The sequence below is a fragment of the Numida meleagris genome, chromosome 4, assembly GCF_002078875.1.
Source record: "Numida meleagris isolate 19003 breed g44 Domestic line chromosome 4, NumMel1.0, whole genome shotgun sequence".
NCBI classification, from domain to species: domain Eukaryota; kingdom Metazoa; phylum Chordata; class Aves; order Galliformes; family Numididae; genus Numida; species Numida meleagris.
In genome coordinates this window covers 39,033,931-39,052,482 of record NC_034412.1, presented here as the reverse complement: position 1 = coordinate 39,052,482, position 18,552 = coordinate 39,033,931, and the positions used below count along the sequence as shown (strand labels likewise).

At 44.4% G+C, this 18,552-nt stretch overlaps 1 protein-coding gene across 2 annotated transcripts; it reads right to left on the bottom strand.

Annotated features, from left to right (window-relative positions):
* Positions 1,971-18,539, bottom strand: SH2D4A (SH2 domain containing 4A). Of its 2 annotated transcripts, none has more exons than XM_021394284.1 (10): positions 18,451-18,539; positions 13,756-14,010; positions 12,811-12,970; positions 11,993-12,152; positions 9,490-9,555; positions 8,966-9,104; positions 6,260-6,476; positions 5,145-5,275; positions 4,464-4,684; positions 1,971-2,938 (listed from the first exon to the last, which is right to left on the bottom strand). In XM_021394284.1, exons 2-10 carry the CDS (start codon positions 13,928-13,930, stop codon positions 2,846-2,848), a joined length of 1,362 nt encoding a protein of 453 aa, XP_021249959.1. In that variant the 5' UTR covers positions 13,931-14,010; positions 18,451-18,539; the 3' UTR covers positions 1,971-2,845. The 2 variants fall into 2 exon arrangements, with proteins under 2 accessions (XP_021249959.1, XP_021249960.1); XM_021394285.1 differs by having other exon boundaries at positions 13,756-14,005; positions 18,451-18,538.

The following is an 18,552-nucleotide window of genomic DNA, read 5'->3' as shown; positions in this document are numbered from 1 at the left end:
ATGGGTGGTGCGTATTACAGAAATTTCATAATTGCTACCTGCCTTGAACTTGGCCTTTTCTATTCCCTGTCATGTTTTCCATCATCTTCCATTAGGTATAACCTAAGCCCCGTTAAGCTTAATGTTACTCTGAGGTTGGCTCTACTTGTTGAGCATGGCTGGATGATCTCCAGAAGTCCGTTCAAACCTATGTTAGTTTCTAATTTTAAGTACTGGGCATCTGTAAGTTCAACACATCACTGCTTTGGGTATAGCACATCATCAAGCCCCTGTCCAAGTTGCACAAGTTAGGTTTTTTAGAGGTCTTTTGTGATTTTTTTCTTGTCTGTCCATTCCCATAGAGATGCCAGGAGTCATATTGTCTATGTACTTCCTGTCTCTTGGCTGCAAAACCTAGTTTGGCGAAAGGTGGGATTGAATCGGTGATGAGAGCACCAGCACACAGTCATTGGCCACCCCAGTGAGATCCACAGGAAAATCTAATCACGTCATATGTCTGGTAGGCCTTGCTTAAGGGTGGAAACTGTACTGATACAGAAGAAAGAGAAAGGGAAGCTGTTATTACCTACACTTCTGTAGACAAGTGGAGGTCTTTCATGCTGCTGAAGCTTTTAGTAGGCAGCTCTCTACCTTCCTTGTCCTAGAAACAGATAGCTTGTGATCTTTCTCAGAATGGGAGCTTTAACAGCCTCTTAGCTGGGGGGAGAATACAGGTCACAATCCATATTTGGAGTGGCCACATGGGGACTTCTGAGTTTACTTTTTGAGGACTTCTGCATGTTCTGGCTAAAGGAATGAAGGCCTTTGACAAAGCAAATTGGCAAGTCCTTCCAGCTGTCATAATTGTTCCAGCAAGTAGTTTACAAATGTTATTACTCTTGTAATCCTTGCACAACATCCTTTGAAGAAAGAAAGAAAGTCCACAATATGAGTAAAACCATAAAAAGGAAAAAGCATCCCTGATTCTTCCCTGCTCCACTCATTCTCAGGGTAACTTGCAAATAAGTGGTTACAATACAAAGGTATCCACTAGTCAGCAGTCCAAACACTGAAGAGACCCATTATGGATCTGAGAGACACAGTTGGTCATGTTTGTGAGGTCCTGCTGTGTCAATGCCAGATCAACCTATACGTTACTTCTGCAAGTTAACCGCCCGTTTCTCAGACTGCCTTTTTAAAGGAGACTTTGTCCAATCTTTACTAGCCCATACTTATACAAAATACTTCATGATTTGTCTCCAGCAGGACAACTGCTATGCCGTACTCTTCACCTGAGAACGTGACAAGGTATACTCTTCTCTAGTGCTTTGAATCTGACTTTTCATTTTGTTTTTTTGAAGGAAGCAGTTCAGAAGAGGGAAGGATGGCTTTTTTTTTTCCCCCCTACAGGCAGCCTAGTGGCCTTTCTCATGATTGATGTTGATAATGTTGAAAATATCTGTTTCATATATGTGATGAAGTTCCTTAAATCTTTTGTCCTGTTACTGTTGTTACTTTCAGAATCTCAACTTTCAGAATCTCGATTTACATTAAGGCTTTTATCTCTAGTAATTTAAACATGCTGCAGCTGGAGTGCAGATTATGCCCTCGGTGGAAACCACCTATCAGCATAATTGTAAATTTTAAGACCGGATGATTATAAGAATTTCTTCAGTGTTCTGCAAAATGCAGGTCAATATAAGACTGAAGTTTTTGACTGTTTCTGTTAAGCAGGATATCCCTGATCCCGATGAAGGAAGGGAACAGGTAAACAACTGAGCACCTTCTTACTCTTTGACAATCACATCTGTAACAAATGATGGTGGTAGCAGACTTGCACAACAATCCCAAGTTGTACAGTTTCTCATGTGCAGCAATTCAAATTGAAGCAACCTGGGTGAGGATTAATTTATGTGATTCTGTCCAGCTTCTTCCTCAATATTCTGAATTGAGTGTTTTAAGAGCAGTGTAACAGACGCAAAGAGAGAACATTTTGTTGAAAGAAAAAGTTCTGTAATACGGTTCACACCAGCTGCGTCCCAGTAACCTGGACACAACTTGTAATAAATAACTCTGTTCTGAAAAGCAGCATTATTTACTGGCAAGCACTTCTGTAAACTGTGCTAATACTGATACAGGCCCTATTTCTTACACTGTTTAGGCTCTGTGCCTGTGTTTCTTTCAAACAAATGCCTGCATCCCTTCTCCATTCCCTTGCAAAAGGTTAATTCCCCTCTGTGCATAAAGGCTAGTGTGGGATTTAGATACAGGTTAAAAAACTGAGGGTCTATATTCAGATGCTAAAGGGGTTTTTAAAATGCATTTTTCATAAAAATCCCTCTTCAGAGAACACATTTCACTGAAAGGCACCAAGGGCGTGCTTGGATGTTTTACTTGAACATCCTTGATTCCAAGGGCACAGCATTTTACAGGATTAAGTTTCACATTATGAAAACTACTTCTCCAAGTTGTTTGGTGCCTTCAGGAAGCTATGATCTCATTCAGTTGTAGGTACCAATCTATTTCTCAGATGGCAGGCATCCTTGCATTCAAGAGCAAAACGCAGCTTCAACATCGATATCCCTGAGGAAATCTGCAAAAATCTCTGTTCAACTGATACTTCATTGTCTAATCCACAACAACATGCATGATGTATCTGGGTGTTTTGTAGCTTGCTGGGTTGATGCATCCTTTAACTCTGTTGAAATGACAAGCCCGTGACAGCACTTATCCTCCCACTGCTTTGTTGTGAAGGATTTGAAATAGAGGCACTTATGGCAAGTTTCAGGTAAGCATCAGCAGCTTCCAGTTTGAAGTCCACTCTTGGTAAAAACAGGCACGGGGCTGCGTAATAATACTGGGAGGTTCACTCAAAGAGAGAGATGTAATCTGGTTCACGGTCTTCTTGACCACATGGGTAAAGCAACAGCTCCTTTCCCATAGAAGTGATGGGTTCATCCTGTTGACAGAGAATACAATTAAACACTTTTCAAACAGGCCAGTATACCTGGAATATCACAATATATTGCCACTCCATTACCGTGCGGACCTGTTAATCTTGCTGTGTGATACGGCTCAGAGCTCTGGGAATTCAGAAAGCAGTTCTGCATGGCTGGCTTCTGCCTCCAAAATAACGTCTGTGCTTGGTGTGATGATCCAGTTACATGATTCTGGTAGGTCTTGGGAACAGCTATGCTTATCTTGTAAGCAGCTTCTACAGTGTGAAATGCTGTCCTGCCTAGGAATTGCTGGAGTGAGGATTGTGTGGCATGCAAGTAAGCAGGACTGCAAGTTTGCTGAAGTTGCGCTAGTGCAGGTGGGGTGCCCACAAGTGGGAGCTGTGTTTGTGGAAGGGAGGAGAGTGGATCCTGCAGTGAACATTTGCCCTCTGCTTTGGCAAGCCCGTTTCCAATGAGAATTCCCTGGAAACAGTGTTTCTGCTTCCCATCCTGTTCTCAATCCCAGCAGTAGATGCATGGTGGGAGCTTGCCTTCTTTCGTGGGCACCCAGTGGGTGATGAGCAGAAGCCACCGGAGCACTTTAGCAGGGAGGGCAGGTTCGCCCTGCTCCCACACACATCTGCTGTAGTGCAGTAGAGTCCGTAGGATTCTTTGCAGACTGTGGGCGTGACTCTATCTTTAATACATAAATCCACAGCCAGGCTTCAAATCGTCCAGCTCTGGTGCCAGTAAGCTGTCTAGCTCTTGCTTTCAACAGATTTAGCCTGGACTGCGAAACCTACGCAAGAAGCAAGTTGAAGTAGCCCAGATAGAGCTTCGTATAGCAAATGAGCATAGGTATTTTCTTCATTGAGCCATTTAGTTTAATCATGTCTGTATTATGCTAGGCACTTACTTAAAAGAAACACATAAATTTTAAGTGAACTTTTTGGCAAAATGGTTGTCCTGTCCCTGGACAGGTCTTACAGTAAATGAATGCACAGTCTGGACCTTGGAGCCTATGCAACTGCAGTCAGTGCTAGCAAACACTTGGTGTTATTGTTGTAAGGACCTGACAGCCTTCTTCCTTCCTTTCTGTTATTTGCTACCTTTGCTTCATATCATACTTTGCCCACTTTGAAATTATAAATATACCTCGTTCTCTTTCTTTCTAAAGCTGAAGACAAACTATTTTCTACTTATTATATTTGCTGGGACTCCACAACCACAGAGAAAATCATAAAAAGTCTGAGTAAGTATGCTGTCACCTATTGCCTTATCAGCAGTTCTACAAAATACTATGTATTAACTTGAGCCCTGTGCAAGCTGTTCTGCCCACTTGAGAGGGACCAGTTCAGGTCTAAGATGTTTGAGATGTATTTGCTTGTCTCCACTGGGCTCACATACCCTTCTGGAACATCACATAGAATACCTGGTAGTTGCTAAAATGGGACTAGTTAACTACATTATAACAACTGAATCTGATCCTACTTATTTTGAAGTGCCCTTAAAAAATAGTTAACGAGTGCATTGCTAGACCTTCACCTTGTGGTAGTCAACAAGGTCAGCCAGTGTTGAATGTTGTAGCTGGTCCACTCCAAGGAAGCTGTAGGAATCACTGGAGGCATCAATAAGGAAATGTTTACATCCTTCTTCAGACCGATAGGAAAGCACGTAGCCTTTGATTTTCTCACTGACACGGACCAGGAAACTCCCCGGCACTGTTTTACTCAGAAGCTCCTCTGCTTTCCTAGAGGTTAGGATACCTGTTCAAAACCACAACAGTGAACTGAAGCGAGAAAAGCATTTGTGCAGGAGCAGATGGAGCAATTGTCCCAAGAAACCTTCTTTACTGTTCTAAAACTAATTCACAGTGCTTCTGTCCCCTGCATATTTTCTTGCCCACTAGTCCAAGAAAGGCATTGCCATTGCTGGTAGCAGACTGTGGTGTCACGCTAACTGTACTTTGTGCTAACTGCTCTACATCCAGCATATTAGGCTTGTTATCAACTAGCTATGAGAAGTTGAGAAGTTCTGGCTTCCGCTCTAAGACTTTAGCTTGATCTTTGTCATAATGTTAGAGAAATTTATCATACATATTAAAATTGAAAACTTTAAAATTGAGCCACCTTCAAAAAGTTCCTGGGCTCGGCCTGTTTTAGCAGCCCTGTTAGTATAAACAACTCCTTAAAAGGTTGGGTTGGGGTAAAAGCGCTCAGGACTCACCATGAAACCAAGGTGCTATCGTGTCTGTGGTTTTCTGATAGCCAGCTCGAAGGGGGAATTGCTCCTCTTTGAACCACTTGATGATGCTTTCTTCAGCTGAATTGGAGATTGTCCTCTGGATTCCCTCTTTCCTGTTAGAAAAGGCAGTGATTTGTGTATCAACTTCAAATGACAGCTTTTGGGTCCTGGCAAGAATTGCTTTTGGTTCAGCATGTTAGGAACAACCCTGAACAAGAGGCTTACAATAATGCAGCTGTGAGCATAATTGTATGGCTTTCAGTGGATGCCTAGCAAAGAGGATGTACTATGTATCCTTGGCTTAGTATGTTCTGTTGTGTAAACCTGTCACTGAATCAGACTTTCATACATGGCAAAAAGAGAACTTGACTCTGTTGGAAAAGTGCCTTGTATCCCTAAAAGCTCAGTGTAACTGGGAGGTTGGGCATTTTGGGAGGAGGCTAAGAAAGGCAGAGCCAACAGAATGGTGGCCAGGAGCAGCTGAGATGGTTGAGGGGTTGAACCTGAGGGCATGCTGGTTAGCAGCTCTCGTGATTTGGTGGTGTTTTTCTCAGTTGGGCAAAAACACACAATGCAACTTCTGTAACACTGGTACTCAGCAGATATGTCATTGTCTTTGTTTTTAGTGGCCCAAACCTGAATTTCCAATATTTCCTGTGGAGATGGATTCCTTTGCAGTAGGCCACCACCTGTCCTTTTATGTTACAACGTGACAGAAGCTAGCCTTGTCTGGGGAGCAATGGTACATAGGGTGAACTGAAGTCACTGAAAATCACTAGAGGACTGAACAGAACTGCATGGATGTCACTGAAACTGAGTTTCTGGTGTGAGAGTTTATTGTAGTAAACAGTAATGTCAGTGAGAATCCCAGTCTGATGGTTAATCTCCAGGGGTGAACAAATTCACCTTATTACTGTAGTCAATAGCTCTGTCACAGTCTTTGTACCATAGGCTGGAACATAGTTTAGCCTTTGTGTTTTTACAGTGGAGTGTTTCCTCCACACAAGAACAAGCGTTCCTCATCTCAGCCAGCCCTTGCCAGAGCAGAAGCATCTCATCCCCTTTTCCCTCCCTTCAACAGTGCACATTATTCTCACCTAACTGCTCTGCCATTCGCCATCACAGAAGGTAGAAGTTTGGGCTTGGGTGGGAGAGGAGGGTATTGGAGCGGTCGCCGATCTCCTGCTGTGGCATTCTTGGATATGTCTGCCTGCTTCCCTCTGTGGGCTCCCTGCAGTGAAAGCCTCCTGTAGTCATCTCTGGCCTGCCGTGCGAGAGAGCGCCTCTTCTCGTCTGCTGCCTTGGATTTCCGCACTGGAACAGAAATGCAGTTCTACAGGAGTGAACAAGCAGGCAAGTTGTGAGCTTGCTGCTGCTTAGCCATCTCTCTGCTTGCTGGAGCTGAGGAATAACACATTTCAGAGCATTTAGGTTCTCTGCATGCCTCAGTACTAGGCACAAACGGTGTTGCCATGGAGGGAGGGAGCTCTGGGGCTAAGGTACTTCCCCTCCTCTACTTTTGGGGAGTCATCCTGGGCTGCCTACGTTGTCATTTATTTTCCTTGCAAGCCTTGAGTGGCTTGGCTACTCTGGCCACTGTATGAAAGATGCACTTATCTGTGCAAACATTTGCCACCTGTCTCCCTCCACTTCTGGGCATCTGCTATTTAAAAGGGCCCCGTTCTTATTCCTTCAACAGGTAAAAGTCTGGGTTCTGTCTTTGTACTTAGAAACGACTTGGTTTTGTTGCATGCGCCTCTTGGTTCAGACATCAATTTCTGTGATGCTTTTCATGTGAGCAGAGACCTGAGCAAGAAGGAGCAGTTATTCAATCAGATAAGAAACTGTTTTCAGCTGACCCATAGACTTTTGGAAGGAAATGGAAAAAAGCGCAATTACTTTGTCAAATTAAAATCCCCACTCAATTACGAATGGTACCATTGTGTCTTTCTTGAAAGGCTGGAGGGGGTGGGAGAAAGGAGGATGGGAGAAGCGAGGGGCCTTTCAGCCTTTGAATTTCATTTGTGCATTGAGACAGGAATTTTGCCCCAGTCCTTGTAGTTTTGATAAAGGTTAGGGGCAAGAGAGATCTTACACTGCATGTGGTGAAATAACATTGGGAAAGCCACAGCAGTACGTGAACAAAAACTTTTGTTTCTATATCCTGGAGGCTGGGGAGGCAGAAAAACTGCTGAAATGACCACAAATGAATCCTCTAAAGGATTTGAAAATCCTGATGGGCTTTGCAAAGGGAAGGGAATGTTGCTAAAATTGTTTTGTGGATTAGAGAACTTTGCTGGATATTATTTTGTTTGTTTTTGCTGAGTGGCCAGCTCTCCAGCGTGAGTTAGGCTGGCCATTTCTGTGCTTTTGTAATCAAATTCAGTTTTTTAATTAGAAAAACAAAAGCCTTGGCCTGATGTGGAAAAAAATGATAGTACAGCATTGCCATCTACTGAACAGCAGGGGAGAAACTAGGAAAAAAAATGCATCGAGTTTGCCTTCAGTATTCCTTCTCCTCAGAAGAGGAAGATGTGAGGAGCAGAACTTGAACCTGGATGGAAAGAAAGGCAAGTGGAGTGACAGGGTATTTCTCAATATTTTCTATGTGCTGAGCTTATGAACCTTTGTTCCAGCCTCTGAGAAAGCTGAACAGCAAGATTCCCTCAAAAGGAATCAAGTTGATATATGTTTTTAACTCAGGCTATGCTGAAAAAATCACCTTTGAAGTATGTGGTTACTATGGGAGATCCTAGAAGGAAATGTAGTCACCGTAGTAACTTAAGTAGAGATGTTACTTTAAGTCTCATACCGTTTTGTCATTTTTGATCCTGTTGTTTGGATTCTTTACATTAGAAGGTGCAGCAGCACTCTGGCTCAGTGAGATTTTGTTTGTGTGAAAGGGGAGCAGATGAGAGGGCTGTGCCTTACAGGGAATCGTAGAATCATAGAATTGCTAAGGTTGGAAAAGGCCTTCAAGATCATCAAGTCTAACCTCAAGGAAGGGAAGGTAGGAAGCAGGGAGATTTGGAGTGGCCCCTTGTTTGTGTTTCATGCAATCTCTTTCTTTCATGTTTCCTATTATTTCCAAGATCTCAGATCAGCTCATCTCTCCACAGTACAGTTCTGTTGTGCAAGAAGGAGTTTTACCTTGGCTTTGCACTCATCCTTCTGAATAGAACTGAGTTTTATTGAGCAGCAATAGCGCTCCCCTCTCATTTCTGAAGTTTGAAACGTTTCCTTTCACACAGTGAAAGGAGTTTGCTGTGAACTAAGTGCTTTTGAAATTACCCTTTTTAGTTCGTCCTCACTACCTGTTATTCTTTTCCACACGAGCAACGGTTACTGCAAAGTTCTGCCAAAGGCCAACTTCTAGTTTAAAATGAATTATCCTGGCTACACTCCTGTGGGTCCTATCTGTTATTATTTTCACATGGTGTCTGAAGGCTGTCAAATGCCAGCAGGACTCATTCTGCTTGACGTTGTTGTTTAATATTTATCAGCTTTCAATTAAGAACAAAAACTCTTTGATCAAAATATAGAAAAGACTGAAAATGGGAAATGATTACAAGTGGAGATTTTGCTGTGGGATAAATTTGCCATTTCTCTGCCCAGCACTAGTTTCAATGCTGTGTGGACTCAGAAAAACTTCTGATAATGCAGCACTGTATTTTTTGACAGTACTCTCCACCTACTAACTGAGAAATACTGAGTTCCAATTTTGCAGGAGAATGACTGAGATGACCACGCAGAACCCTAAGATTTCTCAAGCCCTATAGGAAAAGGTCATCATAAGATCTTACAGGATTCTTGCCATTCCGGCTCATTCTCATCCGATTTCTGCAACATCCTCTGGCTTTCTGAGCATGTGTGGCTTTGTGGTAATGCCTTCAGCGGGACTGTAGTTTCTTCTCCTGAATTTCTCCTGTGTCCTTCCTTCATCTGTGAAAGAAATGGTACATTTAGTGCTTTGCCCCGGGCTAGTTTAGCCCTGCTTTTCAGCTTGTTTTGAAAAACTAGGAACTCCATTCTCTGTTGTGATCCCTTTGATTTCAACATGCAGAACCTCTTCCTTTACTGCAGGTTATGACAGAGAGAGAAGGGCTCTTTCCACAGAATCTGGAACATCTTCCCATGCTATTCCCCAGTCTGCCGGGCTGGCCTGCTTTGTTCTAACACCATACTTGTGGAGTATGGCAGTACTGGGTAAAATTAGGCCACGAGGTGGATGAGATGAGTGGTGAGATGAGTCTCTGAGGCTGACTGGGACGTTAAGATAATGTCTTGGTCTGACACAAAGTCAGGAGCATCCTAGATTGCAACTTACCTGTGAGAAGCCACCCTTCCTCATCTGGCAGTCTGCCAGCATCTGGTGAACATCCCGGGCTTCCCTCTGGGCAGAGGAAAAGAGAGGTGAGAAATAAATGCAGAACTTGGACTTCTACTCTTTTTTGGAATGTGCCCTTGACAAAAACCTGGATGATTGCAGGTGGAGATTGTGGGTACCATGTAGCAGCACTGGGCTGCCATAGCCTGGAATGCTCTTTGTGTGGAAGTGCCATGCTTTGTGCTTTGCAGGCTGCTCTTTTCTCACAGCTTTCCCTGGCGAGCCCAGCGAGGCAGGCAGGAACATTCTGCATTTTCAGAGCTGATGCCAAGAAGCAGCTACTCTTTCCTTTTCATTCTCCCCACAGGTAGTGCACGAGAATCTTGGGAGTGCTTTACCCTTGGAAGTTTGCACCAGCAAAGCATTTACAGAGTGAATCTCTCTTGTGCTAGATTCTACTATACCTCAGTCTAATCTCCTGCATATGCAAGTGGCTGGACTGTAGGATTTCAATGCAGAAGGAGTAATGTGACTTATGTTAACAAATTTTGTCAGTTTTCTCTGACAAAAATCATTTTTTTCATCATATTAAATCTAATATGCCATGGGAGAAAGAGTCAGGGGTGTCAGGAATTGTCCCAAGTCTGCCTAGATTTGCTCAGTGATACTCTCAAGTGGTCCCGGGGAACAGACAGCTTCCGTTCTTTCCCTCTCTATAAATCAAGCCCTAGCAGAACCTGCCTCCTAGAGCTTTACCTGCCTTTGCTCAGTTGCTGCTGTGGCTTGGTACTGCAAACCACTGCTTGTCAAACTGACCCAACTAGCTGCGTATCTAGTGTTTTCTCTTTCCTAAAACCAGTCTAGCTATGCTGGCGGCTGAGACCTGTCTTTTAGGAAAAGGTGAGGCTTGTCTTTGAGCAAACACCCACCTACCTCCCTGTTTGACCCAGACTGCCTCCCACGGCACAATGAGTAATAAGTTAGCTGTACTACACTGCTTACCAAGGACATGCTTTGCTTTCTCCATCACCTGTTGGGCTAATATTTAATATGAACTTGGGTTTCCAATTTCCATCTCCTAAACAGAGAACTAAGAACTTAAAACATGAGTGAAGCAGCTTGTTTTCTTAGATCAACTCCCATAGCCCCTGCAGCAAAGCACAATGCTCAGTTCCCTCAGGTACGGAAAAAGCAACGTAACAAGGGAGTTGAGAGAAAGCTACCCTTCCTCTCCACGCTTAGAAAATGCAACATTTGAGTCTGCAGTCTGTATCCTCCTTTGACAAGCAAAAACAAAAGAAACCTGGGAAAATTCATTCTACTAGAGTGACAGAAAACAGAAAGTAGAAATAGGCAAAACCCTTCTGTTTCCATTTGCAAAAGTTTGAAAGGGTTTTATATTTTTGGTAGTGGGATTTTTAGTTGGCTGATTCGGTGTTGGGTTTTTTTTTGTTAATTTTGACTAATAGCTTTCTTTAAAAAAGGGAGGGTGAAAAAAAAGGATCTCCTACATAGTTGCTCAAATTCAGCAAACAGTGCTGAGAAAAACCTTGTGTGATTCAGATCCTTCTGATAAAGGAGACAGCCACTCAGCCACCGAATTCCCTTCAATGTATTGGCAGCAGTGGGAGAGGCATTTAGCCCAAACCCAACCTTCAGTTATAATGCTTTTATGCTGGAATGTGGCGTGGCTGTGTAATAGAGGAGTATACACCCGTACAAGTTAGCAGTGAAAGGCAGAATGAAAACTCACAGAATGAGATTGGTCTTCTCCCATTGAATTGGCAGGACTTTTCTGTTCAACCTTAATTGCATTGGTAGTTATTTATTTATTAATCTCTGTTCCCTGGAAATGGCTTTGTGTAGCTAGTTAAAATTTGCAGTACAAATATATTTATTACTGGAAAAAAATATTTTAGTAATGAAACACTCCGTAAAGATGGAGATGTTGTCACTATAGTTACTGCATCCGGAGTTGTCTTATGCTGTCAAGTTTATAAGCTATAATATTTTCTAGAAGACGAAAAAAAAAAAAGCCTAGAAAAGAGGGAACTTGAGATACACGTGTTAGAGGATACTGGTAGAACTACATTCGTCTGATCTTTTGTAAAAGTAGATGATTTATCTGAGGGTCATGGCTTTGCGTGTGTAGATCCTGGCATAGCTGCCCTGGTCTTGTCTGAAAGGCAGTCCAAACTGCCACAGAGCAGGAAAGAAAATACTGTGACTCTCACTTTATCCATGGAGAATGGAAGCAAAGGAATTGAGAGTAACTTGTCTGGTGGTGCAGAGCAGATCTGTCCCAGCTAACAATAGCACTTAGACCTTCTAAGTCCTAAGGAAGGATGTAGCAGTATGGCTTGTTCTGAAAATACAGAAGAAAAACCTTAATAGTCAGCTAGCTTTTCTCTCAGATTTCTCTTTATAGCAACCAGGATTTGCTGCACTTCCTAGATCTCAGAGCAAATGATTATGGTTAGCATGGAGAAAAGGGGAAAACTACCTTTTTTAGCTCTTGGCTTTTCCCAGTTGTACCAGCAGAGTTTTTTCTCGCCTCATCTTTCTGTTCCTCTACAGTGTTTTTATTGTTTCCCTGAACTTCTGTCTCACCCAGGACTTCCGGCTGTGGTTGCAGAGGCTGTATTACAGCGCTGTCTGTCTCTCTGAAACACAAGAGACAGGTCTTAGGAATACCAGGGAGCTACTCTCTGCTCCCTAAGCATCTGACAGGAAGTTACACATGAGCAAAGCAGTGCTGCGATGGACCAGTGTGCGTGCATGCAGCTATCATATCTCCAAATCAGGTAGATGGAATAATTAAATTAATTACTCATTGTGAGTAACTGTTGGCCTGCTGTAGGCAGGCACCTGTCGGTGAATCAGTGCAATCCAAACACGTGGTCTGCTGCAGAAACAGTTACTGTTTCCTGTGATATGATGAAGTTACTGCACAGCAGGGATATCCTGGAAGACTGAGGAGCTGCGGCAGGCCTCAGGCTGGAGCTGGTCTCTGCTGGTATTGTGTGTGCCTGCAGAAAGCCAACCTTCACCTGTGCCTTTAGTCTATGGGTAGAGTGTGACAGTGATGACCGCGCCCAGCCCAGCCCCAAGGTGGAAATCAAAGGAAAGAAAAGAGGTTTTACAAAGAGATTAGTGTTATATCCCGGTGGCAGTGCTGAACTTATCCGCTTGCTTCCTTGTGAGGAGGCAGATTTACAGAGCAGAGGAGAGAGTCCCCAGAGAAGCATCCAGCCTCCACTTTGTAGGAATGTCTTTTCCTCCCTGTCTGCCCCATGAGTCCTCCAAGTGAAGGGTGCTTACCTGGCCTCCTTGCCTTGCTCATTTGCTAACTGCTTTGCCTTTTGTGCCTGGATCTCTTCACAGATGGCTGCATATGATTTATCTGAAGGATGCTCACCCATCACCCACACCCAGACATCGTTGTCGGCACCTAGCTTCCATTTCACTGACTTCGTGCTGGCTGGAAAAGAAGTGGTTCTTTTGAAAAGTTTGCTCAGCTGCTGTCTGCAGGTCCTGTGTCCCTCGGCTGCTGCTGTTGGCAGCACCCTTCCAAAAGCTCCAAAAGATCAGGTGGGACGCAGGACACACCTCCCATTTCATTTCATGGTACTGCAGACAGGTCAGTGAAGGAGAAATTTCTGGTTTTGGAGGCAAGGGATGCCACTGTTTCCTTTCTTTCTCCAATTCCTTGCCACTGCCCTCCCCAAACCCCTTGTCCAGAGAGTGGTGAGGGGTGAACTAACCGCAAACAGAGCAGGTGGGAAAGAGCTGAGAGAGCAGTGCTGCAGTCCTAGAAGAGAGCGTGCTATATAATCCTGACAAAGGCAAGGGGACTTCAGGTCTAAAGGCGCCAATCAAGTGCCTCAGCCCAGGTAAAGGCACTCACCAAACTCCCGTATGTTGTTGACACCCCAGAAGAGGTGTTCAAGTCCAAGGTTATTTTATAGATTCAGAGACGCCCATTGAGTGGGGGATGAGATGAATCTCTTGCTTCTGAGGGCAAGTAAGCCGTGCTTTCTCAGGAAGGGGATTTCAGAAACTTGGCTAAGGACAGAGGGTCTGAGCCAAAATAAAACCATTGTGTGCCAGGCCAAAACTACCCCATCAGAGGTGGGTTTAATTACAGTTTGGAAATGCAATTATGATGTGTTGTGGGGAGAAGGAATTGCTCTAGGGGCACATTACTTCCCATTTCTAGGACGCAGTGGACTTGGTCGGATCTGGGCCAGAGCAGGAAGCTCTTACCTTTTTTTGGTGTTGGCTTCTTTGCTGAGACCTTGTCTGCAGCAGCTTCTCTTTCTTTCCACCGTCTGATCTGCTCCTGCCTCATCTTGAAGAAGAGGATCTGCTTCTGCTCCTCGCTGAGTTCTGCCAGCAGGTCAGGATCGATGTACATCTCCGATAGTATCTGTTTCAGCATGGCTGCGGGTTTCAGTTACGCACGTTTGTGGCAATGATCTCCAGGGATCCGGTTCTCTTCCTGGCTTGAACGTGCCTGCACTGACAAGAAAGGCTCCCTTCCCTCCTGAGCCTGCAGCAGGAATGCAGGCGTGCCAGGGTAATTATACTTCTATCTTTTTTTTTTTTTTTTTAGCTCAGACTTCCTGCACAGACCAAAAAAGTAAATAAGTAGCTTAAAACCTGCTATTAAAATGTCTTGAAATAGCAGGTGAGCTCAGCTCAGACAAAGCCCCCGCATGTTCTGCAGGGACAGCTGGCGAGAAGTGGGGGAAGTTCTGAAAAGGGGAGTTTTTGTTTATATACCTTGATAAGCGTAGCTGATAGTCTATCAAAACAGAGAGAGCTCTGCCTGTTACAGTCATCAGAGGAGTGGCTTGTCCATGCCTGAGCAAACATTCCTGCTGGGCAGAGAATCAATGAACTCGAGAGTAGACGGCTCCTCCTTTGAAAAGGAAAACTTTGAGATGGGGCGGTGTGATGTTAACAGGTCTGGCCAGGCTCATTTTACAGAGGAAAGACTAAGAAGGCTTCAGGCGCTGCATTTGAGGTAGGAGCAGGAGTTGCCTGGTTGGTATTTTGAGGGTGCAACAGTGCTTCAAAGGCAGCATCACAATAAAGCAAGGGAGTGCAAGCGGCACAGCTGGTTTCTTCAAAGGCAAACGACTTAGATCTCAGCAGCTCATGAGCTTGAGACAGTTCCCTGTCTGACATTTCTTGCTGAAGCACCTTTCCCACGTGGTGAGCCTGACACAACACATCCCCATCTGACAGGATGAAGCAGACAGGGAGAAGCAGTGCTCCTATTCTTGCCCAGGATGCCTGGTCATGTCTGATGCATGCAATGTACTTAACACCTACATAGCTATGCTTTGTGCCCAAATATTTACAGTTACAACAGAGATGTTTGTTTTTTTTTCCTGGAAAAATTGTGAGAGGTCTTACAAGAGCACTGCTGGCTGGGGAGTGGGGAAACAAAAATGTGGACTAAGGACCTTGAAACTAACTATTTTCTATATCTTATCTGGATAATCTCAGGGATATCAGGAGGCTGGTTGACAGCACGTGCAGTGACACTGCTGTACAACTGCGGTATTGCTGTGGGAGGAGGAGGAAAAGAAGAACCTAGCGGGATTATTCATGCACTTCTACACAAATCCTGAAAGTCTCAGGAACAAGCACACAGGATGTACCACAGTAGGTACGAGGAAGATGGGGCGGTAGTTTAGAGGTGCAAAGAACACAAACAACAGAATGACCTATACCAGGGTGAAGCAGCAGTATGTATTGAATCCAGGAGTCAAATTAATTAGGTCTCTGACAGTAGGGGGGACTAGATTGCTAGAGACCCCCATTTTGGGTTGACTCAGGAAAAGAAAAGGTGCTGGGAGCATCTTCAGCTTCAGAGCATGACTGCTTGCAATCTGATTTTTTTTTTAATTAAAGGAATAAAAGAACAGAGAAGGAGGTGGCACAGAAGGATAGTACTGAAGTTTTCCAAAGGAGCGCGAACACAGTGCATTTAATAAGTTGAAATGGGGTAGCAAAATGATAGCTTCTATAAAATCCAGCTGGCAGGATGGTATTTGCTGTATTTGTTCTCCTGTAGTGGTGTTCTACCTTCTCCCATCTTACCCCCATGCTGGCATCAAGCAGGCTTTTGGGGCCAGTCAGTGGGAATTGTTCCAGATCAGCAGCTAAAGAAACGAACGTTGGCTGTCCAAGAGCCACAGAGACAGCAGCTGTAGAGAAGGAATAGTTTTTATGGGGAGAGTGTTGGTGAGCAGTCCCCAGTCCCTCAGGAAACCTGAACAGTGTTAAAGTGTAAAACTGAGGGACTGCTTTTGAAGCTTCACTGCCACCTGCTCCTTAGCAGTATCCAAGAGAGAAGCTTTTTGCAAACAGATCAGTGTCGGAAAGCACCCTTAATCAGGAGTGGGACCCTTAAGCTTTTAGTCTTGGTTTGTTTGTTTTTAAAAGACCGTTTCAGCTAAGTACAATTTGGAGTGTGCGAAGTTTGGGGTTTCAATAAAGTTCTGTCTTCAGAGGGTACTTGATGTTGCTCTGCTTTTAGGTAACATGACAATCCTTTTGTGTAAGCCCAAGGTACTTTTTTTGTTTGGAGGAATGGCTAGTGTTAGGTCCTTAATGGATCGGAAACAGAAGCTGAAGCAGATAATAGCTCTGAGCATGGTCTGAACTTGATGATTGGGCCAACAGAAGTTAATCACTATGTTTAAAATTGAAGAGGCTTTTAATGTAACGGTCTTGCTGCGTGAAGGGAGGTAAAATGCTTTTATTGCCTTCAGGTGAGAAGGTATCATTTGCAGTTTTGTGTGGGCCAAATGCTGAATGGTTTGCTAAATAGAGGGCATTCAATATCATACCCAGGGGGAAAAAAAAGCCAGCCAGCTGGTAAGGTCTCCCAGCAGCTCTGTTTTCTGGCTCTGGGTCAGCAGAATTACTCTTCCCTGGGAACTGTTCAGTGAAACCTGGGTGCTTGGAGAAGAGGATGGCCAGAAATCATCCCATAAGGATGTCCTTGTTACAACTGAGCAGGGGCTGTGTGTGTCTGTGGCTGGCAGGAGTGGCTGGAACTGACCGGAAGTTTCCCCATCTGGCTGCTGCCCGTGCAGCAACAGGCAGCTTGAATTCACGTCACTTGTATTTGCCCTTCTCACCACTTGGCTGCACAGGAGGTATTTGACGGGGGTCAGTACAGTTTACATTGCAGAATTGAAATTTGCAGAGAGCAAGGCTGCAGAGGTTGTGGAGTTTCTTTCCCTTTCTCTCCCAGTACTGCCCCTGGTTCTTCAGGTGACCTTCCTCACTCTGGTAGTCTCCCTTTTAAGGCTCATTGTGTTCTATGTCAAACCTGCTTCCCTGCCTGACTGGGTTAAATCCCCAGGGCATTTGTGAGAGAGCCCCTCGCTCATGATTGCCAGTCCTGATGCCGTATTTTTTTTTCCTACGAGGCTTGGACAGATCAATGAAGAGTTCAGATGTTTCCCACCACCCATGTGAAGGGAAGGTATTTTTCCCCACTACTGCCACTAAGTTTGCCTGAGGATAACCTGGAAATTCTCTCCTGTGCATTTAAGAACCAGCTTGCAACTGTATCTCACCTTGACTCACATGCTGAACTGCCACTGAAAGTAATGGGAACCTTTGCTGCTCAAGGGAAATATATGACCCTTAAAAAACCAAGGTCACACAGCTCGTAAACTGCCTGTTGGAGAGCCATCTCTTCTCTGTGCTCCTGTAAATCATCTACCATTAACAGGGGAAGTGTAAGCATATGAACATGCATAAATATGCAGGCACTTAGGTAAAGGCTGATGCGTGTTTTCCTGCTTATAGATCACACCCCATACAACAGGCTCATGGGACACCCCCTTGTGACAAACCTCCTCCTGCTCCCCGCTATTGCTGCTGCCAGCAGAGGGAAAGGCTCTCCAAAAAAAAGCAACAGGAAATTCATTTGATATTCTTCATATCAATTAATAGATAAGAGGGTATGAAAAGAAATAGTGGGCATCTTGAGTAGTGGTCCTTGTACTGATTTTCTGGGAGGCAGCTTCTTCAAATTGCAGTAGAGTTGTGCGTCTCTACTGAAAATGTGACATTTCACATTAAGTTAAAAGTGACCCAAGAAATTCAGGTACTGGGGGAGAAAAAAGAAACTGCAGGAAGGGTTGTCACTGCTCATTGTTTTGTTACTGGTTCGTTTTTGTTAGTTTGTTTATATCAAATGCCACTTTCATTTCTCTCCCCTTTTTCTTGCATCTCCTGCCCCTCCCCACGCTCTTCTTTAGGGATGGTAAAGAGATGATAATCTCAAGGATCATAATCCAGTTGAAGGTTAACTTTTAATGCAGGACATGACAAGGTCAAGTACTCTTGTGGAGCATGTCAGAAAATACTTCACGTGACTTCACTTGATAGGACAAATAGTTGAAATGTTTTATGCCTGAAAAGGGCTTTTTGTCTTTTTTTGTTTTGTTTTGTTTTGTTTTGTTGCCTTGGCTTTTTCAAAGCACCGAAGCAGTGATCTGATACCCAAAGATGTGAATAAATGTATCTAAGCCCTCACCGTGGCTTTGAGGACATTAAAAAGCCAGATGAAAAGTAGAGAAGAACAAGACCGTTGTTTCCTACCTTCACTTCAAGAAGAAGGTAAAGCCAGGGAAGGGGGAATGGCTTTAAGCTAAGAGAGGGGAAATTTAGGTTAGATGTTAGGAAGAGATTTTGTACTCAGAGGGCAGTGAGGCAGTGACATAGATTGCCCAGAAAGGCTGTGGGTGCCTCATCCCTGGAGGGGCTCAAACGCAGGGTGGATGGGATCCTGGGCAACCCGATCTAGTGGGCGGCAACCCTGCCCATCGCACGGGGTTGGAGCTGGACGGGCCTGAAGGTCCCTTCTGTCCCGAGCCATTCTGTATACAGCCTTTCCCCAGCTGTCGGCAATACGCATGCACTAACCGCGTTTCCAGAGGGAAACCAGCTTCCCGCAGCCGGCAAACAGCCGGCTTTGCCGGAGCGGTGAGGCGGTGCTGTGCTGCGGAGTTCCGCCCCGGGGCGGGC

Coding starts and splice junctions, on each gene's coding strand:
- SH2D4A (XM_021394284.1), bottom strand. CDS start 13,930: ATGCTGAAACAGATACTATCGGAGATGTACATCGATCCTGACCTGCTG. Junction 12,971..13,755: donor GAAGCCAACACCAAAAAAAG/GTAAGAGCTTCC, acceptor CTTCTTTTCCAG/CCAGCACGAAGTCAGTGAAA. Junction 6,477..8,965: donor GCCGGAATGGCAAGAATCCT/GTAAGATCTTAT, acceptor TTTCTGTTCCAG/TGCGGAAATCCAAGGCAGCA.